Source organism: Myotis daubentonii, chromosome 4 (genome assembly GCF_963259705.1).
Source record: "Myotis daubentonii chromosome 4, mMyoDau2.1, whole genome shotgun sequence".
NCBI classification, from domain to species: Eukaryota; Metazoa; Chordata; class Mammalia; order Chiroptera; family Vespertilionidae; genus Myotis; species Myotis daubentonii.
Window position 1 is genome coordinate 79,467,931 of NC_081843.1, and position 25,680 is coordinate 79,493,610.

Consider the following 25,680-nt stretch of genomic DNA (forward strand, 5'->3'; position numbering starts at 1 on the left):
AAGGGACTTACTGTCCCCCCCTTCCAGCTAAGGAAGAGGCGACAGAAGCATCATCCCATCTTGGAAGGTTGGAGTCCCGGTAGCCATCGATGCGGGAACTGAGGAGCATGACTGCTTATTTCTAAGGGTTGGCATGCAGAACGGCAGCAGCTAAACAGGACCTTGCTGGGCAAGTTTTCAGGGACGCCTCTGCTGCTCCCGGTGTTCATGTAAGGAATGTTTTATTGAACACTAACTTGGGGCCTGAGACAGTTCTCACCGCTGAGAACACAGCAGTGAAAAAACGGACAGAAATCCTTGGCTTCCTGGGGTTTTCTTCTATGGAGACAGTTGTCAAGAAAAACAGACTCGATGAAATGGTGATAGTGGCATTGAGTAAAATGAAGCATGAAAGGAGGAATGGGCGGCTGTATTAAATCGCGTGGTCAGAGGAACTCGCACCAGGACAGTTGAGCCACCAGCAGAATGAGAGAGGGAGTTGACCATGCTGGTATTAGGGACGATCAAGATCTCTCCAGGTAAAGGGAGATGCGAGCGCAAAGGTGGAAGAACATTGGCGTGTTTGAGGGACTACGTGAGCGAGCAGGGGGGGGAATGGTGGCCCCAGAAATCAGAGGGTGGGTGGCTGTGGGCATCGTGAGAACTTCGGAGGGAGGATGGTGGCTTGAACTAGTGCAGTAGGGCAGTGCAGGGAGTGAGAAGCGGTTGGATTCACAATCTTGTCGATAGATTGGCTGTGTATTATGAGCAAGGAACCAGTGATTCCAAACTTTTTTGGTTGAGCAACTGAAAGGTTGGAGTTGCAATTACTGAGAGGGTAGGGGGTGGGTAAGATCCGTTGTTTTGGAAAAGTTGTTAGAGATGCCTGCTAGGACATATGGAATTAGGTACTAGCGTTTCCCATGCTCGAGCAATGGAGAGGCACAGCAACCCCAGAATATTTTTTAAAAGGTTAGGCCCAGGAGAGGAAGAGCAGAAAGGAACTACAGGGTCTGGAGCTGCTTTGCTTCCCCATTAGCATCTGCTTCCCCTTCGTTACAGGTATGGCTTTATTGGCACCAACATTATTTCCCCATGTGTTCTACTCCCTCAAAAACAAACAGAAGCCATCCTGCGTAGTAGTGGAATGAACAGACCCGGCTTTAATGTCAGGCTCTGCCTGACTAGCTGGGTGGCCTCAAGCAAGTCATCTATAGAATGGGGATACCTCCACCTACTCTACAGGTTTTATCCATCACTAGTGGCAACTCCATAACCAGAAGATGAGGCCTTATTGTCTTTAAAAGGGCGAGGGGAAATTAGTGTTGATGATTTTTCCCAAAGTGCCAGTCACCTTCCATCTTTGCCTCCCTCACATCTTTGACTCCTCTACAGGACTCACTCAAACACCACACTTTTCCCTTTCCCTTCCTCCCACCCTCCCTCCCTTCTCTCTATAAACGCCATGCTTTCTTCTTTTTCTTTTCTTTCCTTCCATTCTGCTGGACCATCCTATTCCAAGATGGGATGCATTCCCAACAGCCACAGTCCCAAGCTCCAAGTTTCTCACTTAGGTTTACCACCCTAGAAACTTTCTAATGGAAAATCGGGGGGGAAACAGAGGGCTCTCCAATAAATTTAAGTTGAAGCATATTCGTGGAGAGAAGCATATTCAGACTTTTAGCAACTATAAAGTTTACTCTCCTCTGTACAGATTGTAGTTTTAGACCGTGAGTCAAGTAGGAATGGTACTAAAGCAAAGCTAACTGAAATATGCATAAATCCATAATCCCTTGCCATAATTATGACACAATATTCTAATCGTGTACCAAGTAGTATAATAAGTGATCTCACCCAGCCAAATGTTCCAACTTGTAAAACTAAGGGACAACTATAACGAATGGAACAGTTTGTTCTTTGCCCGTCGGTGGTTGGACACCATCCACAGTGAGGAAATTCATGAACAGCTCAGCCAGTGGAATCAAGCCGATATGCAAAGTGTGCAACCTCAAAGACTGGGAGAGGTGAACCTGCCTATTCCAGTACCTTTAGATGGAACTTAAATCATTCAAGAGACTCATTAAACACCTCCAGAATTTCTATAATAGTACCTAATAATCCTTATCTTGATATGTAAACTCTATTCTTTTAAGCATTTGTTCATCATTTATGAATAGTCACAGTGCCAAGCCTAATGCAGTGATGTCTACAATTCAGAATTTAACCTGCACCCAACACAGATGAAGTACATAGGGGATTGGGATAATACATAAACTTTTAAGACACAATTTGCTTTTTCAGAAGTCGTTTCAAATTTCACCTTCCAGCTTTGGGAAATAGATGTAACTGGCCATATTTTTTATTTACTTTCTGACAAGGACTGGTCTAAGTTACACATTAACTACCTTCATTTAACTAGATTAGGTACAGATATCTTTCAAATAAGCAAAATGAGACACAGGAAGGCTAAGTAATTTGCCCAAGGTCACACATAAGCACAGTAATTGCTGGAGGGCAAAGCAAGACCACTTGCAGGAAAGAGCAAGGAGGCTCTTTGGCAGTAACTAAAGATGTTTTGGGAACACCCTTCCACAGTGTGTGTGCGAGTGCACCGCCGCACCCCCCTCCCCCCCCCCCCCGCCCCCGCGTTCTGTGTGCATGTTCTTTTTCTAACTCCAAAGTGGCATTAATTTTAACAGTGTTTTCCAAAAACTACACGATACTTGGACATTTTATTCATGAAAACTAGTCCCTTTAGGTCACATTGGTTCTCAACCTGTGGGTCACAACCCCTTTGGCAGTCGAACGACCCTTTCACAGGGGTCGCCTAAGACCATCCTGCATATCAGATATTTATGATTCATAACAGTAGCAACATTACAGTTATGAGGTAGCAACGAAAATAATTTTATGGTTGGGTCACAACATGAGGAACTGTATTTAAAGGGCCAGAAGGTTGAGAACCACTGCTTTAGGAGAAATGTTAACAATATGAAACACAGGAGGGATGAGATCACCTTCCATCTAATGTATTTGTGCTTTCATACAAGAAGAGTTATATGGTGAATGTAAGCAGAACCATGAGCTGCCAGGAGATTGAGTTTGAATTCTTATTTCTATGGCTGAGCTTTTAAAATGTCCAGTTGAGATACTTCCAATCCCAATGCTGAAAAAGGACAAGTGTGTTTATGTTAGGGAACTCCCCCACCCGCTCCCCAGCCAACTGAATCTAAGATCCCTGGAACCATGACTAAAGAATTCTTCTGCCCTGACCCTTTATACATGCATGCCCCCCATTCAGGTCGTTATAGAAACCTCAGATATTTATATGAAAACATTTCACATTATTGTAAGTACTTAAAATGCACTCAAAATTAAAAAGGACAGAGCAACTCTACCTTATCCAACCCATTAATTCATTAAGAAAATCAAGCTAAAGTGGCTGGGAGTATAGAACCTCATAATCAAAGATACCTAGTTTAGTCACTTGATAGAATGTGACAATGGACCAGTGAATCCATCAGATCATTACTTTACTGTAAAATGAGAAATGGTTGCAAGTCGATAGAACTGTTGTAAGAAATTAAATATTCTGTGTATGTGTGCGTGTATACAGAATGTAACTTTTACTATAAATACTAAGAGTTAAATTTATTTCAAAAAATACAAAGCATATGTGACAAAACTAACACCTTTTATTTCTGGGTGGTAGGTACAGGTATGTTTATAGTTTTCAATATTTCTTTAAATTTTTCAAAATAAATAAAAATGTTGATGTCATCTAGTTTTAATACAAAACACACATGTAAGAAAATCTTATGCAGTGAACCTTTATCAAATAGACCACATGCTTTCACAACAAGACCTTGAACAAGTATATGCAGACATAAGAACCACAGGTCAGAGATGGAAGAGACCTCAGAAATCAAATCTAAACCTCTTGCTTTCCAGACTAGGAAACTGCTTGAGTGGCTTTTCAGTTCTAGCCAGCTAGTTAATGTCAATCCCATCAGAAACGCCCTGATCCTGGCTCCTGAAGTGGTCTGTAGTAAGTACCACATTTGCAAAATGATTTTGTTTTTGTATTTCAAAGTCCAATTTTATGGCACAATTTTACAACGCAGACTTATGCTATTTGATTTTCTGTATTCAGCTGAATTGGTTTTGTCAGAACACTGGCAAGCTTGCCTTCATAAACTAATTACATTGACTTCCAAGCACAAAGTTAAAATTTTAGCACACGTAAAAATCAGCTAAGTGGCTCAAGAGAGTCCTTACCATTTGATGTGAGCCCAACAGGTATGAAAAGCATAGACTATTATCTTTACTCATATATGTAAAACACCTGGGAAATTAAGAATTTCCTCAATTTTGAAGAAATGAATCAGTGTTATAATGGAAACATTACTTAAAAGTTTATCTTTGGGCTCTGGCGGGCGAGTCGGTTAGAGCGTTGTCCCAATATGTGAAGGTTATGGGTTTGACCCAGGTCAGGGCACAAAGAAGAAGCAACCAATGAATGCATGAATGGATGGAGCAACGAGTTGATGTGTCTCTCTCTCTAAAAATCAATAATAAACAAAAGTTTATCTTTGGAAAATGATTCAGACTGGTATATAAAAAATGACATACTTGTAGATGAAAAAGGGGCTCTGTAATAAACCTGAAAAGTCCAAGGCTGATCATAAATTCCTGTGCTGATTGTGGTGGCATGTAACTTCTTCAGTAAAAGGTTTATCTTTGCCTTACGTAAGCCCTGTCCATTTTCTTGTGCTTCTAGGTTAACACACCTTTGAAATACCAGGGTCTTCCTCTTTTTCAGACTCCTCTGAGGCATAACCACCTTCAAGAGAGCACATCATTTTTCTTGTGATACAATCCCTACCTTGCTTTCTCCGACCTTCGTGTAAGCTTCCTTATTTCCAAATATACAAAAGAAACTGCAAAACTGTAATTCTTGGAGCATTTGAGATCTTGCTTCCTGACATGTTGTCAAAACATTTGGCTCAAATAAACTCCTTTAAAAATGGCATATATGCATAGCCCATGGGCATGGACAGTAATTTGGTAAAGGCCAAGGAAGGGAGAGGCCGGGGAGAGTGGCGGTGGGCAAAGGGTGGGGAGGGGGAATCCTGCAATAGTGTCATTAAAAATTTTTAAATCTCTACAGGTACGTTGACACACTTAAATGTTTGAATTGCAGACTAATGATTAATTTACAGATTCTTCAAAATATTTCCACAATCAACTTGGCTAGTGGCATGCCCTGTATTATCAGTTAGTTTTACTTTACTAATAAAAATCTGAATGAAAAGAAAGTGCTGAGATTTAAGGGCAGACGAATCGGCTTCCTTATTAACAGATTGGGAAACAAGCAACCAGCATAACACCCAAAAGAGTTTAAAACAGTAACAGATATAATTGCTGAGTGTAGTTTTGCAAAGCTTAAAATTAACAGCACTAATGACATCAAACAGGTATATTATAGAAAGAAAACACCTGGTTTAATACCTTATAAAATATGTACAGAACTTGAACATTCCTGTAAGATACATTTCAAGTCACAACTGAATTATAAATGTAATCAGGTACTCTAATATAATGAAAGCGCCTAGTTGGTTAAAGAAAGAAAAAAAAAGCATGTAAACCATAAAAGATTAAGAAGTATTTAAAAATACACAATAAAATTCTAGCTAGTGGTTTTAAATTTTGATTTTTAAAAAGTAAATACATATTTACAATCTTTAAATTTCACAATTTGTTACTTTTATATGGTCTTTATTACCAAGATAACATAAAACAATAAAAAGCTCTTTTAACCATTTACACACAGAAAAAAAATCAGTAGGGAAGTTGGTAGAATGTATATCCGTAGTAGCTACAATATGAACGGTTAGGGACTTCATTAATGGAGTCATAAAACAGACTTAACCAAACTGCAAGCTAGGAAACAAGTGGTTTCACTTCACTGCAGGGACCCAGTTTCCTTCTCTGAAAAGGAATGGTTATAAATAACAGTTACATGAAGAGAGGATCCTGGGAGGATTCAATGAGATTACCTATTGGAACTAATGAAGCACTAAGACATGACTGCCTAGGGCGTGAAAGTTCACAGCACAGTACACTCAGCAACCTTCCTGAAAAGGTTTGAAAACCTCAAACAACAGTTCTTAATATCAGAACCAGTGTTTACAGCATAAATCCTTAATTGGAGTGTTCAGCACAGTTGATTATCAAAAGCTATTTATAAAATGCTTCCATACCAATGATATGAAAGCTACCAAAACTTTGTAATGATCACAAAGGTTTGGCCTTTCTGGTTAGAGTCCAAAGTCATTTTGCATGCTGACACCACTGCAGAGATGTCGGATACTTCTCCATCACTCAGACAATCTGGAATTTGCTTTCTGTTTTCCCTCGGTCATAATCTCCAACCATCCTCTTGATGTGGGACAACTTACTCTTCAACTGCTTGCAATAATTCCTCTTATTTTTGTAATTTGCAGACTAAAAAGGGAAAAAAATGAATCAGGTAAATTTAACAAAATAAAAATGAGTTATGTGCAGCTGCTGGGAAGGCAGAGATCAATCAAAAAAGGGGACTATTCGTCATCAGAATTGTTGGGAGTGTGAAATGCCGTAACATACATAAGGCGCCTGGCAGTATCTCAAGCCAGATAGGCAGTTGATTCTCTTTGCTGAACAAAATCTTCTAACCTGAGTTTTCAGAACGACACACGAATTTCTAATGATTTGTAAAGTGACAAAAAAACAAACAAACACCTATTGGCCTTTTTAATAACATACCTAGCCTAAAAATTTAGTGAAACAACAAACTAGTGATACCAGTTTGGGAAAAGGGGACTGGATTAATGATGAATGAGACAGGAAACTTACTATCCATGCTTTTAAACTCAGGCATTTAAAATCACGATGTTTTGTAATTTTTACAAGTTTAATATAAAATCTTTTAAAACAAAACATTTGAAGTCAAGAACGACTGGGAATGGCAAGTGCTGGTAAGGATAGAGCAACAGGAATCTATACAACTTGGTAGGAATCTCAACTGGCCCAAACCAGGAACACTGGTTGACAGTACCTACCCAAGGCTGAGTACACACTTCCCCAATGACCCTGCAATTTCACTCCTAAGTATGTACCTAACAACTGCGTATACATGTGCTTAGACACTCACAAAAATGTTTGACGCTGCATTCGCTGCAAAAGCCCTAACTTGGAAACAATCCAAATGCTCAGTAATGACAGAAGAAGTGAGTAAGTTGTGTTTTCTTCACAAAATTAGTAAATGAGCCACAACCACACGCCAAAACAGGAATGGACCTCACACCGAACTGAGCAAAAGAAATCACCCAGCCCTGGCCAGGTGGCTCAGTTGGTTAGAGCGTCGTCCCTGGACGCCGAGGTTGCGGGTTCAGTCCCTGGGTCAGGGCACATACAGAAAGCAACCAATGAATGCATAAATAAATGGAACAATAAATTGATGTTTCTCTCTCTCTCTCTCTCTCTCTCTCTCTCTCTCTCTCAAATCAATCAATCGTTTTTTAAAGAGAAATCACACATATATGGTTCCATTTATATAAAGTTCAAAACAGGCAACAGTAATCTATGATGTTAGAGGTGAGAATGGTGGTGACCTCTGGAGAGAAAGCAAAAACTGGAAGAGAGTACAGGAGGGCATTCTCAGAGTTACAAGGGAATTTACTTCTTGATCTGAGTGCCAGGTACAAAGGTATGTGGTTGCTTTGTGAGAATTTACCAACTTGGACATTTATGATATATACTTGTATGTATGTATCCTTCAACCTTTAAAAAAGTTTTTAAAAAAATCAGTATCGGTTATAGCTGCAAACAACTTAAATTAAGGTTCCAACTTCTCAGGTATAGTTTATCTTGCAACTGTTGGGCCTTCTGTGTATAATCAGTACATGCGTGTCAAGGTATTCTCAAGGTTCAAGGAAAAACATGCAACAGAAAAATTACTCCGCGGAGAATCTTACAACCTGGGATACTTACCCCCTTAACTTGCTTCAGTCTATTGTATTCATCAGCAGCAGCCTATTAATGAGAAACACAAGGGAATAAGTTTAATGGGCATTTCCACGTTCAAAAATAACATTACTGATGCTATAATTTGAAGCTAAAGATGCAAAAAATACAGGAAATTAAAATAATGAAGTTTTAAAGCTCTTGAAACTGGTCAGCAGGAGGCCTGAGTTCCATTCACACAGGCAGGTAACTATTTTGTTGCTCTCATCTTTCCCGATGCCAGTCCATGTGCCACGCTGACACCAGAGAAGTCTCTTATAAAGCACTGTTCTGATCAGGTTATATAGCATTATAAAACTTGTCAGAGCTCCCCATTAACCTCTCTGTTGATCTAGTCTCCTACCTATCCAGTCTTAGCACCCATCATTTGCAATTCCTTTTAATTGCAAATTAAATAATTAATCATGTTAATGCTTCCAGATTTCTATCATATTCTCCCTGAAGCTGTTGTACTCATGCACCCGTACCTTATTTTGCCCAGAGAATCTATAATGGTTACCTCTCAATGAAGCCTCTCCTAAACTCTTCAAGCCTTCAGCAGACCTAATTCCTTCTCTCAGCAGTTATGTATAGTACTTTCTACATTATAATATGAATATGACATTAGTCACATTGTCTAAGTTGTTTAGATGTCAGTTTCTCTCAGGATATGAATTCTTTGAGGGATGACACAGGATTTTAGTTATCTTTCTAACTTCTGTACTTCTACATCAAGGGCACAATAATGATCAATACTATTCACTGAACTGATTAAAGTTTATGACAACACTATAACACCATACAAAAGCCATAAAAGAAGAGGCCAAAAATCAATACAAAAGATCAATAAAACCAAGAGCTGGTTCTTTGAAAGGATAAACAAGATTGATGAACCTCTAGCCAGGCTCACCAAAAAACAAAAGAGAGAGGACCCAAATAAACAAAATCAGAAATGCAAGAGGTGAAGTAACAACAGACCCAACAGGTATACAAAGGATTGTAAAACAATACTACGAACAACTCTACTCCAATAAACTGGACAACCTAGATGAAATGGACTGGTGATTGTAATAAAATCAGGGACATAAAAAGGGAATGGACTGACTATTCTTGGGGGGGAAAGGGATGTGGGAGATGCGGGAAGAGACTGGACAAAAATCATGCACCTATGGATGAGGACAGTGGGTGGGGAGTGAGGGCGGAGCGGAGGGTGGGGTGGGAACTGGGAGGAGGGGAGTTTAGGGGGAAAAAAGAGGAACAAATGTAATAATCTGAACAATAAAGATTTAATTAAAAAAAAAAAAAGAAACCCCCCCACAATGATGGGGTACATCAAATAGACAAAGGAGGCAGCTGAAAGAGTTCCCAATGGTCAGAGCTATAACAATAAAGTAGTATTTGATTATAAGCTAATGTATAAATAAGATATCCATGAGCCCTTACTGAAAAGTGACTGACTAAATAAATTTTAAAAATGGGAGAGGTGACACATTTTCCATGCAGAAGAATTCCAAATAATTTGTGTAGGTACATCTCCTTTGGAGAGCTGGAGCATAAGTCTTCAATTCTTAAGTATGATCAATAGTATACTATGGAAAGGGGGATTACAACGGGAAGAGTAACTTTACACAGATAAATACTGCCTCTGCCGGGTGATCAAAGAACAAACAAACCATAAACTATTTTTGAGTAAAAATACGGGAGAGATATAGGTAAAACATATAAGATGATTCCTTATCAAAGGGCCTATATCAACAACCCATATTTTGGTGATAAACAGGTGGTGGAAATTAAGGAATTTAGGCAATTCTGTATTGTTTGAATTTTTTACACAAAGAATGAACTGGGTGTATAAATAGAAAAAGTGCCATAGTTATTTCCTTTTAAAGAGGAAGAAATATATGTATGTAGACTACTGCTTTGTAATTCTTTTTTTAAAAAATATATTTCTTTATTGATTTCAGAGAGGAAGGAAGAAGGAGAGAGAGAGAGAGAAACATCAAAGATGAGAGAGAATCATTGATCGGCTGCCTCCTGCACACCCCCTACTGGGGATCGAGCCCGCAACCCAGGCATGTGCCCTTGGCCGGAATCGAACCTGGGACCCTTCAGACCACAGGCTGACGCTTTATCCACTGAGCCAAGCCGGCTAGGGCTGCTTTGTAATTCTTAAGTAAATTAGTATTAGTATACTCTTCAATTTGGAAAGACTTTCATCCAAGATTCAATTTCAATTATTCGTCAATGAAATTACAGTTTTATAATTACTAACACATTTTGTATTAACATCAATATAAAGGATACTGGATCTCCATAGATCAGAGTAAAGTATATGCAATATATAATTACCATATTTGAACTTACCATGTACTCTTCGCTTTCTTCTCTATAGTCGTCCAATTCCTTATCCAGACGAGAGAGTTCTCTATTGATCTCATCAAGTTCTGCTTGTAAGCGCTTGTATTCCTGCAGGCCAGTGTCAAAACTTCTCTTATAGACTTGTCTTTGTTGATCTGAAGTGATAGGTGGATATTCCCTAAAAATTGAGTGAGAAAATGACTATGTGCCCTTAGCAGACATAAAATCCAGTGTTTCTTCCTCAAAGATAATAAAGCTGATGGGACATGGAGAATGACCTTCTTCTTTTTGTAGCTGATGGGGAGAGGAAGGTGGGCTGCAAATCGTTCTCTTAGGAAGGATTATACTTTCTACGTCACTGATCATGTTGTATGTGTTGTTGTTTTTTAATAAAAACTATTCCTACATAATTTTGGGAAATAAAGTTAAAAGTAATTTATGAAATTTAAGGTTCAAGTTATAAGAACCCCCTTATTCTGCATGTCTTGGAACTGGTATTCTGGAACACGAGGCATGTTGTCGTCATTGCGGGGCCAGGGCAGTCCACTGGCAGCTGGCTATTTTCCGCTACCACCTACAGTTTTCAGACTGTTTGGGGTATGGGTTGTTGTTTATTTTTTTATCTTGGTCTTGTTTTTCCTAAGTGGAAATAGCTTTAAGTCCTTTGATGATAAAAGTAGACTTTAAAATGTCCATGTATAAAAATGCACGCTCGTTGTACAAATAACCTGGCAATGCATTAAACTATGGAAAAAACCCTGAGTTTCTGTATCACTGTATCTCTCAATATACCAGCTGTTCTTGACATCTGAAGGTAATGCTATTCATCCCTAATCCACTGAGGAAATACTGAATTGTGTCACAAAACTACGGATCTTCTTAGCAATACGGAATTTCAGATTTTAGATCTAAGTCAGCCTAATACCTTCATTTTGCAGAGAGAATAAATTAAAGGATTTGCTCAAAAGGGAAACAAGAATTCAGAATTTCTAAAAGTTTTCATTTAAATATTCTATAAGTTAAACAAACATTTCACAGGTATATGGCTGAGCTAGGCCAAAAACTCCTAAGGAGAGAGGGGAAACGAGGTCTGAGAAACACTCGGGTGTAGGGGATTTCAAACTATACCCACGCCATGCATCCCTAACACCTTGAGAAGCAATGTTTTCATCCATCACCATTCACACCACAAATGTTTCTGATTTGTATCCCATTCCTCATAATACTTGGGCATAAAAGGGCTACATCAAACACGAGTATAGCTGTGCTGATGGCCTAAAACAAAACCACTGACACACACACAAAGGACTTAACCTCAATCTTGGCCAGAACACTAAATTGTTAACAACTGTATACAGAACTGTTTTCCAAAATCCTTTGGATAAACTTTTAAAAGAATCCCTGGTGTCATCGTGGAAGCTTAAAAGTAAATGCCAAAGCAGAGCCACAGCACCAGTCTGGGAAATTTGTGATCAGTAAAATAAAGTTCCTCTATACTTGTATTTTATTTATTTAAAGGCCTTTCTTGAGTAATTATTGGCAAAAATAAGAGCCCTGGTGAAGTTGCTCAGCCATGCGTGGGGGCCGTGTAAGACACTGTTACAGCCAAGCATACCCCCTCCATTGTCGATCTTTATTACGAACGAGTACTAAGAAAAAAACATAAAAGGCCAGTCTCCGGTCCTGGTTGGCAAAGAATGGAATTATACCTTCCACCCCAGTTTAGGGTGCAACAGCTCCCAAACGCTAATATCAAATGTGCAGGTGGCTCCAGCGAAAGAGGCGGCGCGTACCTGATCCAGTCCTCCTCCAGCTCATCGCAGGACTCGCCGCCGGTCGTGTAGTCTGTCTCATAGTGGTCTTGCTCTGGCCTCTTGGACTTGCCCGCCCTTCTCTTTGTGGGAGCCCTTTTGGACGGTGTCTCAAAGTTACCATCGCTGCTGTAATGAGGCTGCCTGAAGTCATCCGCAGGGGACGTCACGGGAAGCTCCTGCACCACTTCCGGCACCCTAATACACAGGAATGACTTTTCAGTGATCACCGGGCACACGGCAAGCCTTTGCCAGTGCACTGTAAGCACGAAGAGCAGCAACAGTAACTATTAGGAGCTCTGCATGTAGGTGCATTCACTCAAGCACCTACAGTGCTCATATGCTCAACACTGAGCGGACCCCCTAGTGTCCTGCGTTCAATGTAGCACCAGCTCAGATCCTCCAGTACACAAGAGAAGCTTTCCGGTTCCCCTGTAGGAGGAGCCCATTTATAAACCTTCTAAGTGAAATGGATCTAAGCTTTCATTTAATGTAGGCTGGTCTGGAAGACGTGTTTACCTGACCTGCGCTGGGGATACACTCCACAAAAGGCTGTCAGGAAAACAATGGCCATGATTCCTTTCTACAGGTTCTTCGAGTTCCATGGCATGTGGAGTGGAGAAGAGGAATGAATGCACACGCATACCTACCTTTGGAAGCTGACTCGCAGAGACAGACCTTTGTAATATTAACCTTAGACTCCGTTATAGCAATTTCCTTTCCAAGATATCTCAAAAAACTAAAAATTAAAAACAACTGAAAAGCTTCATACAGTCATATATGAAAAGGCTCATTAAGACTTCTTTTTAGGTGCTTACACTGGCCATGCATTTTCTCTGCATTAAACATGCTTTTACATATGTGTGTGTATGTGTGTGTGTGTGTGTGTGTGTGTATATATATATATATATATATATATATATAAAGACTTCTTTTGTAAAATTGCTTTGTTAATCCTGAAGCCACATGGAATGAATGGAACGGAAGGGTTACCATTACACTTATTTTCCCTTTTTAAATATATTTTTATTGATTTTAGAGAGGAAGGGAGAGAGAGAAATATCAATGGTGAGAGAGCATCACTGATTGGCTGCCTCCTGCACGCCCCCTACTGGGGATCAAGCCCACAACCTGAGCATGTGCCCTTGACTGAAATCAAGCCTGGGACCCTTCAGTCCACAGGCTGACACTCTAGCCACTGAGCCAAATCGGCTAGGGCTACACTTATTTTTCTAATGCAATTGTTCAGTATCGAATCAGATATTACATTGCACATGTTTCAGCTGCAAGCTTAAAACCAAAGCCTAACATGGAGTAAAATACCAAGAGCTATGGCAACTGTATCCCACTTCCAAGTAACAGAAACGCAAAGCTTCCCTTTCACCTGTAGCTGAGCTGGAGAAGGGCAAGAGAAAGGAAAGGAAGAAAAGCACCTGAGGCTTCCCAACATCAGCCTTGCTATTCAAATCAACCACTAAAGACAGTTGAAGATTTTCATTTCTTATTTCTTTCCACTTACCATAACTGTGATCTGGAGCATTATCTACAAGGTTTACTCTCTTTTCTAGGTGATCCAGAACTGCCTGACTTTGCTGTCAAAGTCTAAAGGTGTGTATGTGTTTGTAGTTGGGGTTGGGGGTGGTATTTATTCCTTCCTTCTGAATTTATTCATGCTAGCATGGCTTTGTGTGCTAAGTTAATGCTACTTCTATTGGGAGGGAAAATGTGACTTTCTCCATGAGTCAATAATTAAACAAGTTCCTAGACACACTGCCAAAATGCCGGGCACTATGCATGCTTCTTGCTTTGACATGACCAACAAAACCTTTAGCATTCATTGGCTGTGAGAGGCTGAGCGCCAGAAGGGAAGGAAACTAAAAGGCAAGAGAAATTGGAAAAAAGAAGACATTAAGGCAGGTTTCCCCCTAATTTTTTTATTAGTTATTGATATTATAAATCTTTACCTTGGAAGTTTTCCAACTCTCCTCTTCCCACACCCTTCGAAATACTAAAAAGTAACATACTTAATGTAGCATAAACGCTAAGCACAAAATGCTTAGCAGTAAAAGAATATATAAATTTAAGAACTAGGGAATATGTATACTCTCAATAATCTCCTAACCTACTTTTAGATGCAAGTCTATTAGGTCAAAATCCACATAACCCAGAACAAGTAACCAGCTGCATACTTTCCGCAGTACCCAACTCGGTCTCCCAGGTCTGGAAGTCCCCCCTTTTGCAGCTTTTGGATTGTTTCTTTTTATTTACTTGCTTTATTCTCTCACACACGCTCACATGCCTTTGCTGCTATTATCTTGCCGTGACTCTCAATGTAGTCACTGTGCACTTTCTTCCGCCCTGTTAGTCTGCAACCTCCATGAGAGCATGGACTTGGTATTCCCAGGGCAGCTGGCCCAGTACTGTGTGCATGGCAGGCGTTCAAAGTAATTACTCAGTTAACATCAGTCACATGAATCCTGTTTTCTGAGGACACCCACTATCAATGGGGGGAGAAACAATGCATAATTAATACCAGTGTCTTTCTTGATTGTCAGAATGATGTTCGTTGTTTTTCTGGTGTCCCTCCAAAAAAATGTGCACACACTTTTTTCTGATAGGTCAACTGATGTTTTTTACTTCTCAGATTTAACTCATTGGAATGAATAATTATTCAAAATGTATATACATTTTTGGGGACACCCTATATATGGTGTTTAGAACTGTCACCATTACTGGGGGGAGTAACTTAGCTAATCACAGAACTTCACCTTTCTGACCTTGGTGATGACAATGATCCAAAAGGCCAATCAGAATCTTTCCAATAGATTGATATTGATATGCAAACTTTGGGGGGGGGGGGGATATTCCTTTTTTTAAAAATATGTTTTCATTGATTTTAGAGAGAGAGGAAGGGGGAGGGGGGCAAGAGAAAGAGAGGAGAGGGAGAGAGAAAAGCATTGATTGGTTGCCTCCCACAAGCACCCGAACAGGCATCAAACCTAAAACTTGGTCATGTGCCCTAAGTGGGAATGGAACAGGCAACCTTTCAGTGCATGGTACAACGCTCAATCTACTGAGTCACACCTGCCAAGGAGGGATTTTCTGATGGGAACGTGGATAACCCATCCTGTTACAAGGGAAGCTGTACTGAGAATAAAGACAACATAGCAACAAGGCCCTGATATCTTCTGGGTCCCTGGATATGCCATGCCTGACACAGACCCACACCTGGGCCTTAGGTGAACCAGTGAATTCCTACGGCTTGTATAAAAGCCCTAACAGATTACCCGTCAGCCTATTTGCTACCACCAAAGAACAGACTGTCTCATTTGTCGCCCTAGGGCAGCGGTTCTCAACCTGTGGGTCGCCAACAATGAAAATACATCCTGCATATCAGATATTTACATTATGATTCATAACAGTAGCAAAATTACAGTTATGAAGTAGCAACGAAAATAATTTTATGGTTGGGGGTTACCACAACATGAGGAACTGTATTAAAGGGTCGCGGCATTAGGAAGGTTGAGAACCACTGCCCTAGGGTGTCATCCTGCCTTGAAAGTTCTCTGTAGTGTCAACATTCAACTTCCTTGATTTATTAAGGTTAATTCACCCTGGGTGTGGACAGTATACTAGGGAGTGTACCTAACAGGGCTCTCCCAAATTCACTTAGGAAGGGTAAAGAGGCAACCATCTTCAGCTAATCCAGGATTAATTCTGACTACCTTGAAATTCTAACGTATAGGACATAAAGATGAAGAGGAGCTAGACATGAGAGTATGTTTATGATTCCATTAAATAAATACTCCAATAACACGCTAAACTAATAGATGGTGATAGGCATCAAAATTGGGGCGGGGGGGGGGGGGGAGCGGGACAAAAGGACACCAGAGGGACCTTTTAGAGTGCTAGAGATGTCTCTCTTGGTGCAGTGGTGGTGACTTCAGTGTTCACATCTGTGAAAATTCATCAGGCTGTATACTCAAGATTAGTTAGTGCTTTTTAAAAAAAAACATATCTTTATTATTGATTTCAGAGAGGAAGGGAGAGGGAGAGATAGAAACATCAATGATGAGAGAGAATCATTGATTGGCTGCCTCCTGCATGCCTCTTACTGGGGATCAAGCCGGCAACCCGGGCATGTGCCCTTGACTGGAATCGAACCTGGGACCCTTCAGTCCGCAGGCTGACGCTCTATCCACTGAGCCAAACCAGCCAGGGCAAGATTAGTGCTCTTTACTGAATGTACGTTATGCTTTTGGGGGAAGAAAATCTTAGTATTGAGGAACCATGGACCTCAGACACAATGCTCCCATTCCAATTCCTTCTCTGCTTACCGCAATAGCAAGGAGGAGAGGTGCTCGTGGGTTCTTAGCACCTCAGGAAGCCTGAGGGAAAACATACTATGACTTAATGTGCATCTCTACCTCCACAGCCGATGCACTCCGAATCCTCCACAGCACTCAGTACTCTGCCACAGTCAACACTAGACAATTTCTATTACTCCCCAGAGGCAGCAAGTTCCTTCCATCACTACCGCACACATCAGGTGCTGCGCTGTGGGATTCGCTGTCACATTCGTATCCCTTAGCACCATTCCCATCCTCCCCTTCTGGGTTCTAAAATTAATCATCACATTTGCATTGCCAAGACCTTCAAAAAAGTTCTAGGGTGTAGGTTGGGAGTATAAACTGGTACAACCATTATGGAATACAGTTTGACCACATCTATCAAAATGAAATACGCAAGTCCAGCAATTCTCCAGATACATTCACATATGTGCAAAGTGATAAAAGTGCAAGTTTATTCCCTGCAGTGGTTTGTAATCACAAAACATTGGGGGAAAACTGTGCATCAATATGGGAATAACAAAATAAGTTACTGCTGGAATATTAGGCAGCTATGAAATAGAACAGGAAACTCTTTGTATACCAATATGAACACTCTCCAAGATACAGTGCTAACAAGGCATTTAATATGCTAGTATTTTTTAAAGAAAAAACATACCAATATTCATATTTGTCCCTTTTAAATTTTACTTATGAATGTATTGATTTACTTAAGAATAAGTAAGATTTTTAAATTGTTGTAAATGAATTTGAAAATATTTTGGTTTTCATGAAAAGGGACAACATGTGGGAATGCTATGTAACCATGCAGGTCTTACAATTAATTCAGAGGCATAGCTGGTCACATGCATTATAGGTATTTATTTTGCATGTGTGAAAGCCCTATAAATCATCGCTCAAAACTTTCACAAGGATTGAATCCTCACTATGTACGTTTGCCCTAATAGCTTCAGGTGCTTTGGTTTTTGTTAAAATCCAAAGAGAAGGAGAACAGAGAAAATGCTTTCTCCCAATCAATCACAGCTGGAATGAACAGCGAGGTTGATTCTGCAGACCAAAGCAACATACATGGAGTGTAAGGCAGCTGCCCGTCTGTCTCCAAATTCCATTCCCATAATCAACCTATTGCCTTCAAACTGCTTCCATAGTTAACGCAGCTGCTGGTGTCACCTTAGGGGGTTCCAGGTGCTCACACTGTGCACTCACAGTGGGTCCCACTAAATGAGGGTGCAGGGTGGAAAGAAAACTTTGGAGTCACAAGAAGTTTTCCAGCAGACACACCTGTGACTAAGAACAATCAAACTAACTAAAGGGAAGGTTTCTTTTTTTGGTCTACAAAGGAATTCGGAGTTCTAGAATTAAATATAGCAACACAGCTTATCATCCTTAGGCAAAAATGACATCCAAGTCCTTAATAATACTTCCAATATCCATTTCTCACTAGTTCATTAGAATTAGGCTGAATTAGAATTAGGCTTTAGGGTAAACTAAAACCACAATGGGGATACCATTTCAAAAACCATAATGGCATACCGACTCTAGGCCAGAAACTCAATTCGAGGTTTTTTACACCGTATATATAACAAAAGCTAGAGGCGTCATCAGCAATACGGAGGCTCTAGCACAGCAAAGGAGATCTCAAAATTCCTGAATTCAAATGAAGCCTAATCCTATAAAATAAAAGGGTAATATGCAAATTGACGTAAGGGCAGAACGACCAGAACGACTGGTTGCTATGACACGTACTGACCACCAGGGGGCAGACGCTCAATGCAGGAGCTGCCCCTTGTGGTCAGTGCACTTCCACAGAGTGAGCGCCACTCGGCCACGAGCTGGGCTGACAGCTGTGAGCGTAGCTGCGGAGGCGGGGGGAGCCTCTCTCACCTCCTCGGCAGCACTAAGGATGTCTGACAGCAGTTGCACATCCCACAAGGGCTCCCGGGCTGCCAGAGGGATGTTTGACCTCCAGCTTAGACCTGATCCTCTGGGGAGCAGGCCTAAGCTGTCAGGTGGACATCCCCCAAGGGGTCCCGGACTGCAAGAGGGCGCAGGCCAGGCTGAGGGACCCCCCCATCCCCGAGTGCATGAATTTTTGTGCACCGGGCCTTTAGTAGTTTAATAAAAATATATGTTGGCAGGGGTGATTAATGAGCAATCTACCTTTCTACTGAGGAAAGAGTGAAGACAGGGAAAATATAAAATGAAGGCATTTTAACCAAGCGACTAAATTTTTTAACATTATGAAGGTTGAGGCATGAAGAAATTATTCTTTTTATCTTAACTCACCTGGGAACTTCAGCTTTTGAACTTTCCAGTCCTGAACCAGTATGTAGATAATGCCTAGCATACATCAAACCTGCAGATAACCGTCGGACTACCCCTAAAGGACTCAGGACGTTACCAGGCTCCTGGTGCCCATCCTCCAGACTGCCTGACCTCTGACTGATAACAGTCCTGGACCAGCCTGAAGGCTAAGAACGCAGGACTGATTATTTTTAAGGATGTGACTTTAACTATAAGAATTTTTATTGATTGACTTTTAGAGAGAGTGAGGGAGAGAGAAACATTTACTTATGCATTCATTGGTTGATACTTGTAGCCTGCCCTAATCGGGGATCAAACCTGCAACCTTGGCATATCTGGACCACGCTCTAACCAACTGACTTACCCGGCCAGGCTACAGTAAGAACTCTTAACTTTTTTTTCTTCTTTGCAACGCTTCAGTTTTTTGCCTAGATATGTTTCCAGCTTGCAAACTCTAAGATCCTTGAGTAAATTATCATCATTTATTTCTCGCCAAAGCTTCCTGATTTTTTTGTGTTTATTCAACACTCTAAATGAGATCTAATAACTATAGGCAAAAGGAAAGACTGAGAAATGCACTAAGCTATGCTATCAATCAGTAATGCGCTTTTACCCACACCTAAACTCAAAACCAGAACTAGGACAGAGAACCATATTCCTAGAATGAAAGAACCTAACCTACCTCTACCTATGAAATCATCAGGAGAAAAGCATTTTCAGCTTAGAAGAAGAGGACCCCACCGCACAGTCCCACCCTTCTTACCCTCCAAGTAGCCCTAGGCATCCACCTACAATGCAAAGATCAGTCTCCAGCCTTTATGCAAACTGTTGGGATTCTTTTTTTAAAGGTAAATGGTACAAAACAATAACAGATTTGTACAAGTGCAAGTATTCATGTTTTAGACTCAGAATATCAGAAGAAGCTGCTACTTACGGTGTTGATTTATAGGATGATTCTGGATACAGCCGCTTGTCATTCACTTTACCATTGGAAGAGTAGGCCACGGGACTGTACACTCTGTCCACGTAGTCCGAAGGCGGAGGAGGCATGTCTTGTGTGCCTGCAGAAACGTTTTTAACCTAAAGAAACAGCCCCAAAGAGACACAGGTATTATTTAGCCTGTAATTTAAAGGGGGAAGAAAAAACATATAGAATGATCTAGTATTTACTGAGCTCATCAAATACTATTAACCTGTAATGATTGCCTTGTTATTGTAGCTCACTGTCAAATCAGTATTTTGACAAACACATAAAGGTGCTATTGCTAGTTTAACAAGTCCATAATGAATTACAAAGAAGAAGGAAAAAAATCCAAGTTACCCAGTTCTCATCCTGGTGTGTTTAGGTGGAATAATTATCCCTGGCAATTGCTTCTCCCCCATATTAGGAAGACTAGTCTCATTTTATGTAGGTCAGGTCTGTGTTAGGGTGAGAATTTTCATTTCTAACAAGTTCCAAGGACCACACTTGGAACACCTATTAGCTAGGGCAAAGGACAACGGTTCTTCTTAACCCATTCACCCTAAACATGGACCACTAAAACCACAGAAGAAATTAAGAAGCGCAAACTGATTTCTGCTATAATTCTTTATTGAGATTTGAGTATTCTCCCTCAACGTACATGCTCAATAGCACTATTATTAATAGCCTGTACAGTACAGTCCCATCGTTGCTGTCCCTCTCTGCTCTCCATAAATGAATTTGTACTAAGAAGGAATATATATTAGAGATTATGCTTTGTTAATATGAAAGGTTTCCCACAGAACCTGTGAGAGAAAAATTTAAATATAATAAGCATGGACAATTAGATTCTCAACATTGTTAGAGTTCATGAAGCAGACCCAACAAGCTTTAAATTTCACCTAAAAATCTTAACACATTACTTTGCAATTGATTAAAAGTAACTGCTAAATTTTGAGTTGTTTCAAAGTAAAGGAATAAAATAAAGCATGGGAAAACATTGAAAATAACTCCATAGGCTCTGGCCATAGCTCAGTTGGTTAGTTGTCCCGACAAGCGGAGATTGCAGGTTTCCATCCCTGGTTAATATACTTTCAAGAATCAATCAATGAATGCATAACTACGTGGAACAACAATTCAGTGTGTTTCTCTCTCTCTCTCTCTCTCTCTCTCTCAGTCTCTCTCTCTCTCTCTCTCAAATCAATCCATAAATAAAATTTTAAAACTCCATAAACCATTTCTGAGAAAAAGAACAACTTTTCAAAATTAGGTAGGGTAGGACTACTTTAGCTTGGTGATGGCATCAGATTACCTGGGCTTACTCCAGATCTGCCAACTACAAGCTCTAGAAAGCCTCAGTCTGCTCATCTGGAAGAAATGCAGAAGCTTTTTACTTCATAAAGTTTTTTTGACAACTAAGTGACATGACAAGGTATCACATTTAGCACAGTGCCTTTATGAACACAGTAAAAACTCGGAAGATGCTAGGTTTTGGAATTAAAGTCATCGGATCTAAACAAAGAACTTTGTAAGTATTTGAATGTGACAGCAGACTTTTCATTGGATTATTGTGCTATTATGCATCCTAGCAATTAAGTTCAGTATCAATACAGTGTATTTCCTTGCAACACACCCGCCTGACATCTTGTTTCCCAGTGTATTTCCTTGCAACACACACACACTTGACATCTTGTTTCCCGTTAAGCATAGCATTACAACATGACCTGTTCTTTTCCTATCACTGCAATATCACATTCCGAAATATTTATTTACCCAGCGCTCTAAGGCCATGGAGGTCTTCTTGATTGTTTAATAGTCCTGTGAGTCAGAAAAGAATGGAATCATTTCCTCCTGAAGTTGAGTTTGGCAGCAACTGGGAAACCGGTGGGTGGGTTGCGGGGGAGTGTGCTTAGATCCCACCACAGGGGGCGCGGGTGGGAACCATTCTTGGCTCCCCAGATGAATTCCTCAGGACTTGACAAAGGCCTATTCTTATTCTGGAGACTTCAGAGTTTAAAAAGACTTCCTTTTCTTTAAAACCCATTTAACACTCCAGGTTCTTTCCCCTTCACAACTTTAGCAGAGGCTCAAAGCTTGGAGATTTCCTACTGACTCTAACAAACCAGAAACCAAAACTTGACAAAAAGGTGCCTGGGTGTCCCAGTAGAGACTGCTTACTGCGTGGAATGGAATGTCCTTCGTCCTTTCTTTGCCAGCTAATCCTTAATTGGGCTTCAAGTCTTGGCTCACTACCAAGGAGTAGTAATGCCACTACCTCCTGGAGGCCGTCCACCTGTGTCCCTGCTGGGCGAGGCATCTATCTGTCCTCCCATCTCCTCAAGCACCTGTGCACACAAACCTCCCACCCACCACAGCACTTAACGCACTGTGGGAACAATTGTTTACACGCAGCATAATGGCTTGCTCCCATATCTCTGACTTCAGTAGGCAGTCGACTGTTCTAAAAGCCACCACTGTCTGCCTGCGTACAATGTGCCAGATACTGAACTCATGCATCATTTAGTAACCACAACCTTAGAGGTAAATACTACGATTCCTTTTTCAGAAATGAGGAAGCAATGGTTCAGAGAGCCAGACAACTTTCCCCAAGACCTATACCTAGTAAGTGGTAATGTGGAATTTAAACACAGGGCTCCCCCGAAAGCCTCTGCTACAGTCCACCACCTCTCCCTGGGCAGTCTCCTACCTTCTCCTTAAGTCTCCAAAGCCCAGCACAGTACCTGGCACAAATCAGGAACCCAGAGTTTGCTGCACAGAGGTTATCTCACTTACTGCTGCTCGACATTGTGTATATCCAAACATCTTATTAAATGAGCTGCTCTGCGCTGACCTTTATCTCTTTGCAGGACAGGACTAACTTGCCCACTGACTTCACCCTCCAGCAGGTCTTTGGTTACTTTAGCCTTTTTTATATGTATGCACAAAAAATTCCAAGGTACTGTTTGTTTTGTCAGAGCTTATACTAAAATTGGAGTAATACAAAGAAAATTCATTATTAGCATGGTCTCTGCAAAAGGATGGCATGCACATCTGTGATAGGTTCACATTTTTAAAAATCCCCAGCCAAGCATGTCAAACACACAATGCAATAGACAGGTGATGTATATACAATTGTGCGCTTGAAATCTATAAGATGATATTAACAAATGTCCCCCCAATAAATTTTTTTATGTATTATTTTTATTGACTTTAGAGAGAGAGAAGAAGAGAGAGAAACATCAATTTGCTGTTCCACTTATGTATGCATTCACTGGTTGGTTCTTGTATGTGCCCTGACCAGGGATCAATCCTGCAACCTTGGTGTATTGGGACGATGCTCTAAGCAACTGAGCCACCAGCCAGGGCTCACCCCAATAAATTTAATTTTTTTTAAATCCCCATACAGACTCATAGAAGAATAAGAAGCAGACCAGGTCCTTAAAATGAGCTTAAGGATATAGAGGCAGAGGTAAGATATATTTATAAAATAAAGAGGAAGGTCATTTTTTTCCTTTTTACACTTCACTTTTTTCTGAAAGAAAGCTAAAATGTTACTTTTTCTCATAGTACCCATGCAAAATGAATACAAACCTGCTGCTTTGAAAAGACAGGAGAAGGAAGGGGGAAGACCCAGTGTGGAGTGACCAGCTATTAGTAATTTATATAGAGAGTCCTCAACCTATGCATCCTATTAGGACAAAAAGGATTTCTGAGCTTCACGGTATTATTGATAAGATCCCCACCCAGTCAGCCCATAAGACTCAGTGACGTAAAGTTGTTTAAAAAAAAAACACAAAACCCACACAAACAAAACCCCATCATTTTAATAACTTAAATAAAATGTGTTTAAAGTTTTAGAACCTGAGAAAAACTAGGCTTAATTCTAAGCAGCAAATGGTGAACACTTTTCCTCAAGTACCTTGAGACAGCTCTGAGAAATTAGGGGCAGAAAAGAAAACACAAATTAAGAAAGACTTGGCTTCTACTAAGTACTGAGAGGAAAGAAAAGTTTGAGCGCCAATCATTCCAGAAATCAAATGCTGCAATTGTTGCTCTGAAGCACAGAGGAGCCTCAGAGGCTATCCAGTGTCCCTCCCTCCAGGGCATGCAGTGGGAGGAGACCCATATGAAGGCGGAGGGGAGCTGCAGGCAGCAGAAACCCACCCAGCAGGGCCCAAACAGCTTCCCTTATCTGGGATCTGCGGGAGGAGTCCTGGTCCTAGTGGCACCCACACCCCACATACAGACTGTAAAAGGGAAAGATAAGACAACAGAAGGAAAGACACGCTGAGGAGAAAGACACCTGAACAACCAAAAAAGTGACTCAGACTCACTCTGGAGACTATATTCAAAAAGGACAAGCACTCACACCGACCTTGTTTAAGGAACATGAATAATTACTTTAGGGTGAGACACAGGAAAAGTTTTATACTAAGATATTTCAATCCAGAGAAGAACAAAAGTGTTTCTGAAATGTCAATGTGAAATAAATTCAAATAAAATCATTTCAAAAGGTCTTCACAAGAGGTAATTATGAGGACAAAATTTTACTCAAAATTTAATTCTACTCGTTAAGAAGAGCTCTGATTATGCCACTTGTAGGGGGAAAAAACACACCTTTGTAACCACATCTAACATTCCTTGGAGAATTTATGAAAATATCCTAAATCCCTGTGGGGTGCTAAAGGGAGAACAGAGGGTGGCTCTATTCAACCCTCCTCCAAACCCTGTCAGCACTGTGCCTTCCAGCCTGGCGGGCGGGGGGGGGGGGGGGGGGGGGGACGGGACGGGGGGGGGGGGGGACGGACGGACGGGGGGACTGCCCGTACTCAATCCTGTGTGGGAAGGCTATTGACTCATGCCCAGCCTCCCACCCTGAGCCTTCTAAGTCACAGATGAGATTAAAAATACAATGTTCTTGGGCCCTTTGAAAGAAAATCTTTTCTCCCCCAAAACACAGTTTGGGGAAACCATTTCTTTCCATGCAAAGCTACTTCATATGTCATTTGGAATTAGTAGAAGCAAAAAGGAGATTTTACAGCCATTCCCCATGTTTCTTTTCATCCCCTCTTCATTCCCAGTTCACAGAAGGGAAAAAGAGGCAGGCTCCACCTGCATCCAACTCACGTAGCAATCTGACAAGTCACCTGCTTCTAAGAACAAGAGGAAAGTTCACCTGTTATGTGTTTATGACCTGTCTATTCCTCACCACTGCCCGAGTAGATACAATTATCTCCATTTTCAGATGCGGAAATTGAGCCTCTACGATTAAATTAATTTGCTCAAGGTCACACAGAAGGTGATGTGGTAGACAGGGGATTTGAACCCTAGTCCACTTGGTGCCAAAGGCCAATGCTTTCTCAGGTAACAAACTGCAACCTCAGTGATTTAAATATGGCTTGAGGTGCCTATCTAGTCTGGGTACTGATTAGTCCCTGTGACAAATGGAGTCAATCTCGTTGCCTCAACTCCTCACCACACCCTAATGAGATGTGAGGTGAATCCATTTTGAAGAGCCTTACTTGCCTTTTAGAAAAATTTAAAGGCAGCTTCTCACACAAAATTACTGTGAATCTGTGCTTCAGTCACCAGGTGCCTTTGTTTAGGTCAGCGTGTAGAAACACCACCCTCAGAAGGGGAACAGAAGGGCCTTTCCTGCTTGGTAATTATGGTGGAGAAAGAACAGACATCAGAGGGAGGAGTCCCTTAATCTCAAAGTACCATCTCCAGTTTTACAACCTGCGTCCACTTTCAGACCAGTACGTGGCCCAACTTGTTTTTCCTGTTCTCTGAGATTATACCCACAAGATGCTCCCCCCACAAGAGCCTCAAAATTGCCTCTGGAAAGTTCCTCAGACTTCTCTCCACCCTG

General features: G+C 40.9%; 1 protein-coding gene, 1 long non-coding RNA gene and 1 other non-coding gene across 8 annotated transcripts in view; 2 read left to right on the plus strand and 1 right to left on the minus strand.

Moving 5' to 3' along the window:
- The first annotated feature begins 94 nt into the window (after nt 1-94).
- LOC132233570 (uncharacterized) lies at nt 95-4,908 on the plus strand. Of its 2 annotated transcripts, none has more exons than XR_009452664.1 (2): nt 95-209; nt 1,042-4,908. It is a non-coding gene; the product is annotated as an uncharacterized LOC132233570 (long non-coding RNA). The 2 variants fall into 2 exon arrangements; XR_009452663.1 differs by lacking the exon at nt 95-209 and adding an exon at nt 384-518.
- Nucleotides 4,909-5,443: 535 nt separating this feature from the next.
- The window catches only part of OCLN (occludin), a 41,572-nt gene continuing 21,335 nt past the window's right edge, over nt 5,444-25,680 (minus strand). For all 5 annotated transcript variants that reach the window (XM_059694413.1, XM_059694414.1, XM_059694415.1 and 2 more), the window contains 5 exons: nt 19,782-19,927; nt 12,177-12,392; nt 10,390-10,561; nt 8,014-8,055; nt 5,444-6,486 (listed from right to left, as the gene is read on the minus strand). In XM_059694413.1, the coding sequence (XP_059550396.1) occupies nt 6,364-6,486; nt 8,014-8,055; nt 10,390-10,561; nt 12,177-12,392; nt 19,782-19,927 (699 nt within the window). In that variant the 3' untranslated portion in view covers nt 5,444-6,363. The remainder of the gene's footprint in view (nt 6,487-8,013; nt 8,056-10,389; nt 10,562-12,176; nt 12,393-19,781; nt 19,928-25,680) is intronic.
- Nucleotides 22,770-22,881, plus strand: LOC132233932 (U6 spliceosomal RNA). The gene has a single exon (XR_009452782.1). It is a non-coding gene; the product is annotated as a U6 spliceosomal RNA (small nuclear RNA).